At 39.1% G+C, this 15,056-nt stretch overlaps 1 protein-coding gene across 1 annotated transcript in view; it reads left to right on the forward strand.

Moving 5' to 3' along the window:
* The first annotated feature begins 344 nt into the window (after positions 1-344).
* The window catches only part of CNTNAP2 (contactin associated protein 2), a 1,282,126-nt gene continuing 1,267,414 nt past the window's right edge, over positions 345-15,056 (forward strand). The window contains exon 1 of the mRNA XM_063304201.1: positions 345-680. Coding sequence (XP_063160271.1) covers positions 584-680 — 97 coding nt within the window. The 5' untranslated portion in view covers positions 345-583. The remainder of the gene's footprint in view (positions 681-15,056) is intronic.

Consider the following 15,056-nt stretch of genomic DNA (forward strand, 5'->3'; position numbering starts at 1 on the left):
GGTTAGTTGCGGTGGCGACCGCAGTGTTTCCTCCTGCTGGCGAACGATGAATGCGGGAGGAGAGAGGCTGTGAGGTTGCTGCTCTGCGGCGGGAGCGTCTCTATCGCTCGTTCGCCCGCTCCGAACGCGCGCCTGCTCGCTGGCTGGCTGTGGTGTGCGTGTGCGTATGCGTGTGAGTCCCGCGGATCTACCCATCGGCAGCGAGCAGCCGGGCTAGGGGAAGCTTTTGGAAGCACCCCTTCTCTGTACAGAAAAAGGCTCAGTAGCCGTGGTTCCGGCCAGGCGGCTGGAGGAGTGTTTGCTCCCGCTACTTGCTCCCTCTGTCCAAGACCTTGTCCCCGAGAAGTGACCTCCGTTCCTCAACACTTTATTGGTCTGATAGTCCGAAGAGGAGTTGCGTAGACCAAGAGAAAAAAGACGCCAAAGTCTCGGGAACTTCGTGGGACCCGACAGAATAGACGAGGGTGAGTGGCTTTTACCCTCGAGGTGACGAGCAGCAGAGAAAGATCGAAGGAGAGAGGAAGACCCAGCAAGAGCTATTTCCAACTGATACCTGGGACTAACGGGGGGCCGGAGGTGCAGTATGGTTGTGGTTCTCCGCGCTGGCTGCACAGCAGCGCTCTTCCTGTGGATTTTCAGCAACATCAGCGGCAGAGTCCGGACAGCCCTTCCGTCCTCGCGTAAGTACCGCGCTTCCACATTAAGCCAACGGCAGGTTGTGCTTGGCAGGGCAGGTTAGTGGGGGAAGTCATACAAAGGCTCGGAGATCGTTTGGAATTGCTGCAGGGAGGCTCGCTGAGACGGCAGCTGGTGCCGATTTTTCTGGGAAGGGAAGTACTGGCGGCACTCAGTTGAACCGGGGGAACAGGCTGCGGTTGCTGATTGGCTTTCTTGGAAGTTTTTGTTTTGCCCATTCCTGGTGGGATTTTCTGCAGGTTGACTTCTAAAAAGCAAAGTGCTCCTGAGCACACTAGAGAGTGAGTCCCTGAGCGATAACAGGGGATCTTGCGGCCGATCTGTTGAAGAAGAAAGTTTCGCTTCTTGAAGCAAAATCAGCAAAACGTGACCCTCAGCACATTCCCTCAACACCTTTCTAAAGAGGTGTTATGGGAACGATCTGCATCTAGCCGATGAATCAGTGAGATTTCACACTGGGTGGTATCCCTAGGTCCCCTAAGGAGGTACAGCCCTTTGGCCAAATCTACTGAGCTACCTGCAGATATAAGCCTAGCAAGTTTAAACTACTATGCACATTTGTAGTGTTGGTTGTCTGATTTCAGAGTGAAGTATACTGTTGTTTGTCAAATACTTAAAGAGACCTGCTGTTCTGGTTTATGGAACCATTCCAAAGACTGGCAGTCTGACTTTTCTAAATGACCTGGAAAACATACTCTGCATGCTTGTGACACAGTGCGCTAACTATATTGCTTTTGGGGAACACAAGTATTGCACGCTCTTTTCTTATAATACGTGAGGCTGAAGATTTAATGGCCAAAGCTGGTGGTATTTGACTCAGCATATTTCCATCTACTACCTATAATAGAGTGATTTGTTTATTTTGTTACAAGAGGAAAAAGTGATGCCAGGGCTCAATCATGTCTTGGAGAAAATCATGTTTGCTGATTTTGGGGTCCTTAGTGTGTCTGTGAGAAGTATTTGACAGCTACCAGTGGCTAAGGAGGTGAACTAGGGCTTGTTTAGAGGAATTCTCATGAATACTTATTTGATAAAAGTCCAAGTTTGGTATAAAGAGGTATGCTGGCAAGTTGTGTCACAAGCTGAAGAAGCTTTTTCTGCAAATGTCCGTGCTGTTCTCTAAAAATTCTCTGTATGACATCAAGAAGAATATGGCTGGGCACATGAAGAAAAATATGGCTTGGTGTGTAAACCAAATAGCCCCAAGCCCATTAATTTGTATCCCTCTTTTAGAAATAACCTAATGTTTAGCTTTTTGCTCAGTGCTGTTGGATTATCCCATTTATATTTTTAACATTAATTTCATCCCAGCTAATAATAAGCAATGGCACTGTATGTACAGAGGAGAAAGTCAGGAAAGTCTCTGTCATTCCTTGCTCTGCAGAATCAATGTTTTATGTCCAATGTGTTGAAATCCAAATCTTGTTTAGTTTTCTTCAGGTTGCCTTAAAGGTACATGTTTTAAAGTGTATCTTTACACACTTGCACACACACATTGTTATATTACTGGCTTACAGGATAGCTTGTTTATGATACTTTCTAACACTGTGTATGCATGTGTGTGTATGCATATTTATATATAAACACATATACATACATATATGCACACACACACCTTTAAAACTAGTTTTAAACTCAAATTTGGATTCAGGTATAAATCAAAAAGTTAGACAACATACTTTCGTAAACAAAATGTTCAGGGGATGTCTTTTTTTCAGAAGCATTAAAATGCAGTATGTAAATAGGCTTTCATTCATATATATATATATCTGAGAGTTTCTGTTTTTTTCCTCCTGCTCCTTTCCTTTCCCTCCCTCCCCCTCTCCCTCCCCCTCCCCCTCCCCTACTACCTACTGGCTGCTTCCTGTTAAACAGAGAGTTGTGTTATTGCCACTTCTCTAATACAGTGGAAGTGGGATTGACTGATAGCAGATGAATACAGGTAGAAAAAACCCCCCAAACAATATAATCAGGTTTGCTTTCTTGAACAACTACTTCAAGCCAAATTATATACTAACATATCAGAAATGCATCAAATGCAGTTGTGCAGAAAAGCATAAAAGTTCAGGCTTCCTTTGCTTTATGCTAAAGTTAGGTTCCCCCCAAACCGCATATTAGGTGAATTTGCATAAAGTGATACTCTGAACAAAAAGGGGGTTGTGGGATATGGTGTCCAATCTTGTAATCCAAATGCTCTGGCAAATATACTCATCACCAGCTTTGCTGCAAGATAATATGTCCAACTGTTTTTTTTTTTTCTAGCATTAGGTCCTTTTCCAATCACAAAATAGTTAATTCATATAAAACAAGGAAAACCTCTTTATCTACCTCAAGTGACAGTAAAAAGAGCAAGAGAGTCTTTAAAACAGTACAAAGTTTAAAATGTGGTAATGTTATCTGCAAGCTCTTATGTTTTGGCTGATGAAACTATTTTGCAGATCTTTAGGTTCCTTGGCAGGAAGTTATATACTAGATTGACATCTGTTTTCATCGCTTGCCTGTTTTGGCACAGAAATGAGCTAAGTAGTTGGAGGGTGGGAGAACATATTTGGAAACCCTTTGGAAAGAGCAGTCTGAATGTAATGCATATTGATGTATGGGTGGGTGTGATCCAGATCACAACCGAATCAGTTAAAGAACTCTCAAAAGTATAATGCAGCTCAACGGTACCACCAACTAATATTAATAGGGGCACATCATGGTTCAGATTCCATTCTGAAAAGGTAGTCTGGGATATGTGGGTGTTGTGAATATAGCACCTGTCTACACCTCTTTAAAGCAACCCTGCTTCTGCTCTCCCCTCCCCCTGGGATTGCCTTCTTCTGCAGCTTCCATGGCATACTCCTGGGTCCTCCAAATATCTTTTCTTCATTACTTCTGAAATGCTGCATATCCTGACTATTTAACATAGCTCAACTTTGTTATTAACCTTGAAAATATTTAGGAGTAGCCAGTTATTTTACTATCTTAGTACCGTGCCACTGAAACTGGGAACTGATTGACTGTTTTTTAAGAGAATTAGTTACATATATGTTGCAAAGGTACATTGTTCTACAGAGAAGCCACTGAAGTCAATATCCATACTCATGTACAACTGGGCACAAAAGAATATTAAACTCTAGAGTTGGATTATGAATGAATACATGAAACATTTTAGTTTGTTCATTTATTAGAACTAACTAAACTACTAAGTATTCCCATGTAAGGCTAGGATTAGGATAAACATGTATTAACTTTGAATCTCATATATGTTCCCATACAAATAAAATGTAGAACACACATCTAATCCTGTGCAAATGATTTGATATTACAAATACAGTTTCTTAAATAATTCTAAACAGCTAAGATTACCAATGGACTCATAAGATTTAAAAGTGATAAATTGAAGATTCTGAACTATTTACATCAAAGATAATGAACAGCTTAGCCAGGAGAGGTCATCAGAAGACAAAAAGTAAAAGAAAATAACATTTAAATCTCTTTTTTTTTCTATTCTCACATTTAGGAAATAAGAAAATGATATGTAAACATGTTTTTGGAGGGGGGAGGAGGTAATTTGGCAAAATATCATGACTACACAATAAATATAGCCAGATGAACATTCTTTGAGACTTCTAATGAATAGAATAAAATAACTTCTTACAGGAAAACGATATGACTGCTATTGCAGAAAGAACCATTACTATTCCCTAGATGATGCTTGTTGAAATGACATGATAAAGTAATTTTATGTGCATACACATGCATTCTCTATTATGTTAAACAAATTGCTGGGTGCATAACACCAGTGACCTGGTAGACTGACCTAGATGTGCATACAGAATATGGGCCCAAACTGAACAGGCAGTGAAGCACATTGCCTAATAAGAATACAAAAATCTTCGTCTGATATTGGAGAATACATAGTAGTGGATAACAACAACTTTATAGAGTGCATGTTAGCCCCTCAACACTCATATTTTCTACCTGGCACCATGAATTTTGCTCAGACAATGCACAGAATGTCCTCGGGAGCTATTCAAATTAACACATAGATAGAATGCATCTGTGATCAATTTGCATTGCTTAGCATCAGCATCATCCATAATGAATGGGTGATGTTAGAAATCCTATCTGGAGACTGCTAATGTATGCATATTCTTCATATCTTCAGAGACATGTGCACAATTCCACGTATCACTGGCTTTCTCAAATCTGAAGAATAATCTATAGTGAATACATTAGAAGCAAAGCTTCCATTTATTCCTTCTGGTCAAGGAATAATAGCAAGGGTGTCACATTTATATTGTTGTCATACATTCTTTTATGTTTATAAAGATGTACTTATAATGAAGGATTAGTTTTTGAAGAATAAAACCATTGGTTTTACTGGTAAATGCCAAGTCCCATGGCAAATAATATAGATTGGCTTCCAGTTGCTTCAGTTGTTTATCTTACTCTTTGCAGCCTGATTGTGTTTGGTATAGATTTTAGTATTTTGTTCATATATCACACAAGACCACTGAATGCAGATGCACTAGTCACAATATATAGTTACAGCAAACAGCGAAGGCATTGCAACTCAGGAGAACCCCAAAATGCAAGGCTTTAGAAACACAAGCATAGCTGGCTTTCAAATGTTACATTTTATGTTACAATCCAGCAACCGCATCCTCATTTACTCAATATGCAGCAGGCAATGACTTTTATTGACTTCCCATGCTACCTTGTACAAATGCAGTTGTTATCCATAACAACTGACAGAGCGTGAACAGTGATTTGTCAGGGAAAGCCAGTTTGGTTTATACCACTTGCCCTCAATATTTCAAAGAGCTGTTGGCCTCCTGTGTTTTGGTTTCTAAAAATCATGTCAAGCTTCTTCTGGTGGCCTTCTTGTTTAGGCTGGAACTGAAAAAGAATGAAAACAGAGTTCTTGAACTGATCCAGAGTGTCACTAGCTTCACTTTTTTCTCTTTCTAAAACCAATCTTGTTGGGGTAATATTGAAGTTGGTAACTATAATCAAATTGGGGAAAGAAAACGAAAATGTTCATAGGTTTAAGAAAAAAAATAAAAAGAATACAGTGCTGAGTTGGATTGAGAATTCCTGCCATCAGTGAAGTATTCCAACCTGCAAGAAGACAGGTGTTTTTTACTGATGTTTTCTAATTCTCCAGCTCCCAAGACTGCTTACCATGCTTTTCTGGACACTCTTACAAATCCAACAAACATAATATTTGGATAAGTGGGAGTTAGGACACAGGACTGGAATGAGAGAATTCCCCTCCTCCCATTTCACTGAGGGAAATATTGCTCTGGATAAGAATTTTACCTACCCAGCTAGGAGAGGCATTCCTGAATCTACCTCTTATGCTTGGTATTAACATTAATACTTATTTCCACAGGGCAACCTTATAAATCACTGCAATGGTCTGATTGGAACAAGTTATTTGCTGTTGTTGTTGTTGTTGTTCCAAAAAGAGCTAATTTGGCTGTTCCATTCTAAGAACTATATTATAAATAAACACTTTGGCACAGATAGTTGTGATTATTTCAGGTGCTTGATAGATAAAACCACTTGGAACTGGTGTTCCTTTTTCAGTAATAAAAACTTCTATACAGATTATTTTTATTACATAAAGGCTCTACACCTTTCTTCCAAATTTCTACCATGGGAGATCATTAAATTAGTAGCCATGCTTTTGGGGATCATTTTTCATCTGCTTTCATAAGCAGTATTTTTCTGCTAATATAAAGGACTTTAAGTGGTGGAGGCCTACGTAGTTCAAAACTGTTATTTATTTGTTCATATTCAACTGTGAATAGTGGCCAGTCCCTGATAATTCAGAATGATCAGAAAAACATCACAACTTCTAATGTATCAAACAATAGTTTGACTTCATAATAAAATATGGCTCACAATTTATTCATGGAAATATCAAATGTCGGATGTAAAACCAATAGTTAGGCTCAGTAATAAAATAGAAGTCACAGTGTATTGGTTTTTATTGCCAAATGTCATGTTTAAAAATATCCAGTATGATCCCTCCCATTCTGTATGAACATCTAGAGTCGGCTTTATGGAAATTCCATTTCCGTAATAATGAACTATTAAAAATACTATGATTTTTAAAGTCTCAGCAACTTTATCAGTGAATGGCAAGCTCCGATACCCCTTCTTGAAAGTGTTGAAGAGATTCAACAGCGTACCTTTTCAAGAAGATCTTTGCATCTGCTTGAGTTTAGAGGCTGAGACAACCATACATACTCTCTAGAACTGCCTTCTGTACCATTGAAAACTAATTTCTCAACAGATGCTTGGACTGGCTGCAATCAGAAATCTTTTTTTTTTTCTTTTGAGCGATCAGCCAAAATGATGATCTTGGGTTTGACATAAGTGGTTAAAATAAGCTGAGTTATTTTTTCTTCTTCCTTGTTTTTCTTTATCCACTGTGATTTTGCTAGTTTTTAACCTTTTTTAAATTTATGACTGTATAGCCAATAAATAAATAAAACAAATTGTATTTTCAACTTCACTGTATACAAAACAGGATCAATATATATCCATTATAGCTGAACCAAACTGGAAAGTATTACCCCTCACTCCTTTACCAGCTATAATTTTTTGGGGGGGAGGGCAATTCCAGTTAAATAGGAGGCAAACTTGTTAATTCATACAGTGTAATGTCACTCATTGGTCCAGGTTCTGATGCGAACATATTACAGTGTGTCTCTAGAAAGAGTCATCAGACTTATGGAGCCCCACACATTATGATACAATTTCACATAACCACCCAAGAATGTAAGATGTTAGTCTAATCCCATGATATTTCAACAAGATCTTACGTGATGTCAGTATGATTTGCACAAGATTTGGGCGTATAAAAAACTTGATTAGGGGGGGAAATGTAACCTCTTGAGAACCCAGCAGGTGTCCTGCCCAAATTGCCCTGATATATTGCTTAAGAATTAATCTCATAAGTGATTAAGTCCAAGGGACCTCACGCCAACAAAAAATTAAAATAGAACAACATCAGTGACTATTACCCAGCTTGGATGGTAGTACTTGACTGATTCTGACCTTGAGAAAAGCTAAGCAGGGTTATATCTAGTGAGTATTTGAATGGGAAACCAAAAGATGTAGGTTAGATTGTGAAGTTGAAAAAAAATCCCCAAAAGAGGCAATGGCAACTATTTCCATACACTTACCACAAAAACTATATGTCTTTATTACTGCTATTTCTTTTTCTTATTCTTCCTCTTCATCCTCCTTCTTGGTGAAATGATTTCCATAACTAATGAAATGTCAATTTGTATTCATTCTCTCCCACAGTATTATCCAGAAGTCATTTTACCACTAAATAGCTTTAAAAAGTGCTCTCACCACTACCCTCTTCTTCCTCCTCCTCATTATTACATTATTATTATTATTTGTTCAACTATAAAAAGTAGGCATAGTACTTTATTCAGCAAAAGCAAGAAGACGATCCCAATCACCAAGAATTTAAAGTCTAAAATCAGATTTCTTTTTGTTAGGTAGACAGTCCTTCCATCAAAAGTTTGAATTTAACTTGAAGCTAAAATACTTCATTATCAGTATTTTAATGATTTTTTTTTACCCTTTCAATATATTTTCTCTTTTGTTTTGAAGTATAAGTTGCTGGGAGTTCCAGTGTAAATCAAAAGGATACAAGGGCAATATCTGAAGGGCAGTATATAAACCAAGTAAATAAATATTATTGATCAAGATTAAATTCTCATATTGTTGCCTGGCCATGGAGACCCCAGAACATCCTTGCACTGTTCTCAGATAAATGTTATTAAGGCAAACAGTTTACAGCATTTTATCTGTTTAAGAAGCACTTTCCAAATTTTATGAAGGTCTTAGATCAGGTTACAGTCAAAATGTCAGTCATTAAAATAAAAATAGTTTCTCTCCTCAATTTTTGTTCTTATTTCCTTATGTGTTTGTTTCCTTCTGCTTTTGGCAACTGCTTTTATACTTACGTGTTTTATGTATTCATAGTTATATTTACTTGCTTTCTGTAATATGTACAGTGTGTGTGTGTGTGTGTGTAATTTATAAAATATAAATTTTAACCACATTTTAATTTTATTCTTACTTAGTCCTGGATTCCCTATGATAGGTCCTGTGTGCCTATTTTCCCCATATTCTCTAGGAAATGACATTTTGCCAATAAAAATGTAATCTTAAAGTCACTTTTTGTAAGAGGATATAGGATTCAACTGAGTGAACTGTTGTTGTTTTTTAAAATAAAGGCTTTGCTAAGATTAACTGACAATCCAAGTCAAATTAGCAGCATAATATTTGATGCATTCTCACCCAAACTACACAAGCAGAATCCCCAAAGACTTAGCATTTTTCAGAATCTGCCTTCTAAGAGTGCCAAGGGTCTCTACTGCTAACATAGATGTTAGCATTAGAGAATGGTCATCAATATTTCGGACTGGTAGGTAAATTACTGGCAAACCTCTGAAACAGATTTTTGGAATTCTCTGAGAGGTCTATAGATCATTGAGGTTCAGTTAAATCATTCTGAATCTCTGTGTTCTTGGTTTAATAACCTCTTTAGGCTTTTCTGATCCCAGAGATAATACATACTCATGTGGAAGGCTACAGGAATGAAATTTGTGATGATGTTGCTCCATGTGAAACTAGAGTTATCCAATGATATTGATGGAAACAACCTAACTGGTATCTGCTTAAGCTTTAGCCAATCTTTCCAGATATTTGACTAAATTTTGGCTTCAATTTTGGGCAATCTGGCCTCTGGCCTGCATTAGGAGTATATCTGGGAGACTGAAAAAGGAAGCTTAAAAAATCTGGTTGGGTTTTTTTCAAGGAGTCTCTAGTTGGAAAAACATCCTGTCTGCACCCCATATAAATTGATCCTGTGACAAAAAGTTTACTAGCTAGTGGGCTAAAATTTCTTCCCTGCTTTCTCTGAAATCTTAATGTTGTCATGGCACTTTCTTGGACTCGCAGGGAAGGGATTGTTAGTGGGAGTAGTTTCCCTCTGGAAGCTTGAAAAATAACTCCTGGATATTTAAAACATTTCATTTGTTCCACATTATGGCTGTCTGTATGCCACCTATCTTAATAGGTGGGAAAAAAAATGTAACTTCTGTTTAATGACTAACTGCTTGTCTTGGCAATGATGAACAAGAGCCTTCAGACACTGTCATCTGCATAAAGCACAGCAGAAAGATGTTTGCCTGCCAGTTTCAAGATATGTAGCTCTATCTCCTATAGACATTTAATGAGGAATTTATGTAAATATTAAAAAAGGAGGCAAGATACAATCTTGTTTTACACCTTTGGCCATTTTAACTGGGTCTGAGAGCTGCCAGCACAGCTGCATCTCTCTCTGATTTCAAAATCCAAACTACAGGTACAATTCTTCTACCCAGTGGAATGTGAATTAGGTAAATTGAGCCTTGGACTTTTTTTTTTGTTTTAGAAAGTAGCATGGCAGCTATTGAGAAGGACATCACCAATATGATTGAGTAACTAACACAATACTTCCCTGTTGAATCCGCAGCCCCCAAATTGGATTTCTTCAGTAAATCTTACACTCCTTTCCTGTTACAGCTTTTCTTGTAGCAACTCCCCAAATGAAGATTGAGGTACGTTCAGGGAAATACTCTTTTTATCTTTGCACCTGTATTAAAATTATGTATTTAATTTAAATTTCGTTAACATTATGCAATAGATTTATATCCCACCTTTTGAACAGGATTTCAAGACTCTGTACCGAGAGCTCTCTCCTCCTATTTTGCCCACAACAATTCTGGGAAATAACTTGAGCTAAGGGAGGATGAGTGGCCCAAAGTCACCTAGTGAACTTTTGTGGCTGAGGAGGGACTAGAGCCTGGGTCTGCCTGCTTCTGGTCTAACCCCTTAACCATTATGCTACAGTGGCTCTCCATCATGACCGTAAGCAAGATGAATTAATTTTTTTATACAGTACTTCCAAAGACTGTTTTTTTACTCAACTTCTTGAAATAGACACTGTTAATGTACCTGATTTTTAAGCTGAGAAATATTTTAAGATGGCTATGTGAATTACATGATTGCCCATGCCATGATGAAATAGATTTTAGCATTCATGCCAATTTGTTTATATCCATGGAAAATGGGGGCAAGTGACATCATGTGTGTCATGAAGTTATTGTGCAGATGATTATGTAATTTGCATGCTGCCATCATAACTTCTTCCTGATGGTTTATTGCCCAGAATCCCTAGGTCAGAAGAACATTTACCGAAAATAAATGCCATTTCTTCTCACTTTCACTATATCACTCAGGTGTTATGGCCTTAAATGAAGTGCTTCAGGCTTGCTGCTCCCTATGCCACTGATGTGGCTGATAAAGTTGAATCAAGCATTAGCCCACTGAGCACTTTCATTCACTCCAAATCTTTTGCAGTTCTCCAGAGCTTGACCTCTAAATTGCCACCAAATATTTTCAGTTTCACTTGGCATTTTGTGGTTTGCAATAACATTTCTGTAGCAATGTCAGTCTGCCCAACATCGATATACCTGCCTGGTGCTGAGTTGTTGAACCATCCACCAAACCACTTAAGTGCTCTATGTGATTTTGTGTGCTTGTTTTCAGCTTCTGGATACTTCACTTCTGGATTTTCCAGTGTTTTGTTGGCATATCATTGTTAATGGTTTATTGCCAATTACCGGGCTAACCCCATTATTGCTTTAACACTGAACAAGCACATACCTTTGAGAATGTGTATGTGTGATACGCATCATACACATAAACATACTATTCCTTATGCCATACCCATTTGCCACCATTCAGATGCCTACTCCACCTTGCCTGATTCAAATCTTTCCAAGTGAGGCAGGTTGTTCCTTCCTGCTTTCTTTGGTAACATGTCCAGCTTCCAGAAGAAGGCACTCTGTCCTGGAAGCTCAGAGCTCTATTATCTTCCAAAATGGACATGGGGAGGTCAATAAGAGTGGCTCAGTTGCATCAAAGACACTCAAGACAGCTTCTTTACAGTGAGTGAGAAGCAAAATAAATAGACTGAAGGACAGAAGAAAGGCAAATTCCCCAAAGTAGTTACCCTCACTCTGATGATGGTTACAATAAGTGTCACTAAGAACCTCATTAATTTAATTATGAACATTATTTTGGTGGGACTGGAGGGAAAGTTCTGGGGAAAAGTTTTTTAAAAGTTTCAAGTTTTAAACTATTGATTATGCATCATTTAAATTGTTGTTTTTATACAGAGAGAGGGATATGAGAAAGGTTTATAATGTAGAAGCATGTTGGGTTCTCAACTGAGCATATAAGTAATCATGATGGATTATAAAGTTTACATGAGGAATGGTAAGAGCTACTCTGATAGCACAGTCACTTAGGTGTAGTAAAATCAAAGATGTTCATTTTATTGTGGAATAGTTCTATTTCTTATAGTTTGTATAAATAAAATTATAGCCATATAATTTACCCTACCATTATGTTAATGGTAATTACCCTACCATTTTAAAAAAATGCTTTGGTTTTGGAACTAGCGTGCAAGCATCAGACCAAGGGCAGCTTCCCCCCTGCTGCTCATGTCCTGTGTGAATCAAACCAGAGGCCTATACAGAAAATCTGCAAACTTCCTGGTGGTGGTAGAAAAAATTTATGGAGTAATATAGCCTCTGAGGCCAGAATCAAGAGTGAAGACGGGATAGTTGTAAATCAATAGTGTGTATTATGTACAGTGAACTAGTTAGCATGCAGAAGAAGGCTCATTCTACATTGAGCGGCTTCATCTGAGGAGTCTGTTTTGCAAAACATCTCCTAGGAATTTGCCTCAAACCAATAGTATTGCATATTAAAGTGTAAATCAATTTTCTGTGATGAATATAAAAGATACAACTATTTAATAATCTTTATATTTGCCCAAAATACTGGAAGAACTAGTGCCATGAAGAACATTTATCCTGCATTTTCCCCTTCCAGTTCTCACTCAAATAGCTTTCTGACTACCTAATCTAGACATCAAAATTCTGGAGAAACACTAGATGGGAAGAAAAAGGTTTTGGTGGATATTTCTTTGTGGCACCCTTGAGAAGTCTGTAATGCTGGGAATGATCGAAGGAAAGAGGAATTGGACAACCAACAGCGTGATGGATGGACTAAATTAAAGCAGTGATGGGTGTACTGTTGGAAGACCTGAGAAGATGGGATAGGTCATCCTGGACAAGATACACATGTGGTCACTAAGAGGCAACACTGACTTGATGGTACATAATCAATCAATCAATAGCTTTGCTACTATCTACTGGTGTATGGATTTTTCTATCCAGCTCTGATAGCTGTAAGTGACTTCTTATAGATTATAATAAGACCAAAACATGTAAAACAGATCTGTAAAGTGCAGGTTACCCATGGTGTGAAAGGCAGAACTCTTGGGTAAAGGGTTCAAGGGCAGAGTCAAATGGCCAAGAAACTCATATGGCCTGAACACAGATCAGATGCTATATCAGCTTTCTGTGTGGACAACTCTGATTATGTGGCAAGTTTCTACACCATATTGGTCATCACTTGAACTTGCCATGGCCTTTACTTAGAATGAAATCACCTACCATATACAATAACTATACTACAATTCGTCACTGTTTTAAAATGCAGTAAACATAAAATACAGACTGTATATTTTGATATAGCTATGGATGCCTCAGTAATTTCTGCTTAATACTTATAGGCTGGAGTGAAACTAAATTAATTGCGAAATCCATGGAATGTATAATTAATATATGTCTCTGCGTTTAATAGAAATTAAATTCAAATAAGTTAATATGTTTTAGCCCTATGTGCTTTGACTGCAGAGGGAAGCAATCAAAATGTAACTTCTTGGGGAAAGTGGGTGAGAAAATGGTGGCATTACAGCTAGAGATGGTTCTGGATGAAACAGATTATCTAGACCCCTTCCAGTCAGGTTTCAGGCCCAGATATGGGACAGAAACAGCATTGGTCACACTTATGGATGACCTCTGGTGGGAGTGGGATGGAGGCAGTGCATCCATCCTGGCTCTTCTTGACCTCTCAGCGGCTTTCAATACCATCGACCATGGTATCCTTTTGAGGCAGCTCAGGGCATTGGGGGTGGGTGGCATGGTCTTGAGCTGATTCACCTCCTTCCTCCAGGGCTGGTTCCAATTGGTGGTGATAGGGAGCAAGAGGTCCGACCCTCGGCCCCTCCTTTGTGGGGTGCCACAGGGTTCGGTTCTCTCTCTGCTCCTCTTCAACATCTACATGAAACCACTGGATGAGATCATCTGTCACCACAGGATGAGGTATCATCAGTATGCTGATGATACTCGATTATATATCTCCATCCCAGATAAGGTAAGTGATGCTGTAACTGCCCTCTCTTGGTGCTAGGGGCTGTAGGGGTCTGGATGGGGAAAACAGGCTTCAGCTGAACCCTGGTAGGATGGAGTTTCTCTGGGTTAGGGCTCTTCCATAATGGGACTTTGTCATCTTTGGTTCTGGATGCCCCAGACAGACATGGTGAGTTATCTGGGGGTCCTCCTGGACTCATGGCTCCTGCTTGAAGAGCAGGTGTCAGCCATGGCCAGGAGAGCAGCTTCATGTTGTACACCAGTTAAGCCCCTTCCTGGATTGGGAAGCCTTTCAAACAGTCACTCATGCCCTTGTTATCTTCCACATAGACTATTGCAATGTGGTCTACATAGGGCTACCTTTGAAGAGTATCCGGACACTACAGCTGGTCCAGAATGCAGCCATGTGGGTTATTTTTGGTGCCCCTAGATTGGCACACATAACACCTCTACTACGCAAGCTGCACTGGGTACCAGTCTGCTTCCAGGTCCAATTCAAGGTGTTGGTTATCACTTTAAAACCCTACATGGCATGGAGCCAGGTTACCTGACAGACTGCCTCTTCCCCATTACATCAACCCATCCCACCCAATCATGCAGAGAGGTCATGTTGCGGACCCCGTCTACAAGAGAATTTCATTTGTTGGGGTCCAGGAAGTGGGACTTCTCTGTAGTAGCTACCACCCTGTGGAACATGCTGCCCCTGGAGGTGAGGTTAGCCCCATCAGTCCTGGCCTTCTGGAGGAACCTGAAGACTTGGCTCTGCCTTCTTGCTTGGGGCGAAGAAGGAGTAGCTCCACATGGGGATGGCTAGCACCTTACAGCACTCCTCACACACATGGATTGAATTAGATCTGCCTCTTGGATTTTACTGTTATTTTTATATTGATTAATGGTATTTATATTTTTATATATTGTATTTGTATTTTATATTTTCTGTTTTAATTGGCTACTGTTGTTGTAAACCACCCAGAGTCCCTCTGGTGGGAAGAGATGGGCGGTGAC

Source organism: Candoia aspera, chromosome 4 (genome assembly GCF_035149785.1).
Source record: "Candoia aspera isolate rCanAsp1 chromosome 4, rCanAsp1.hap2, whole genome shotgun sequence".
Lineage (NCBI taxonomy): Eukaryota > Metazoa > Chordata > Lepidosauria > Squamata > Boidae > Candoia > Candoia aspera.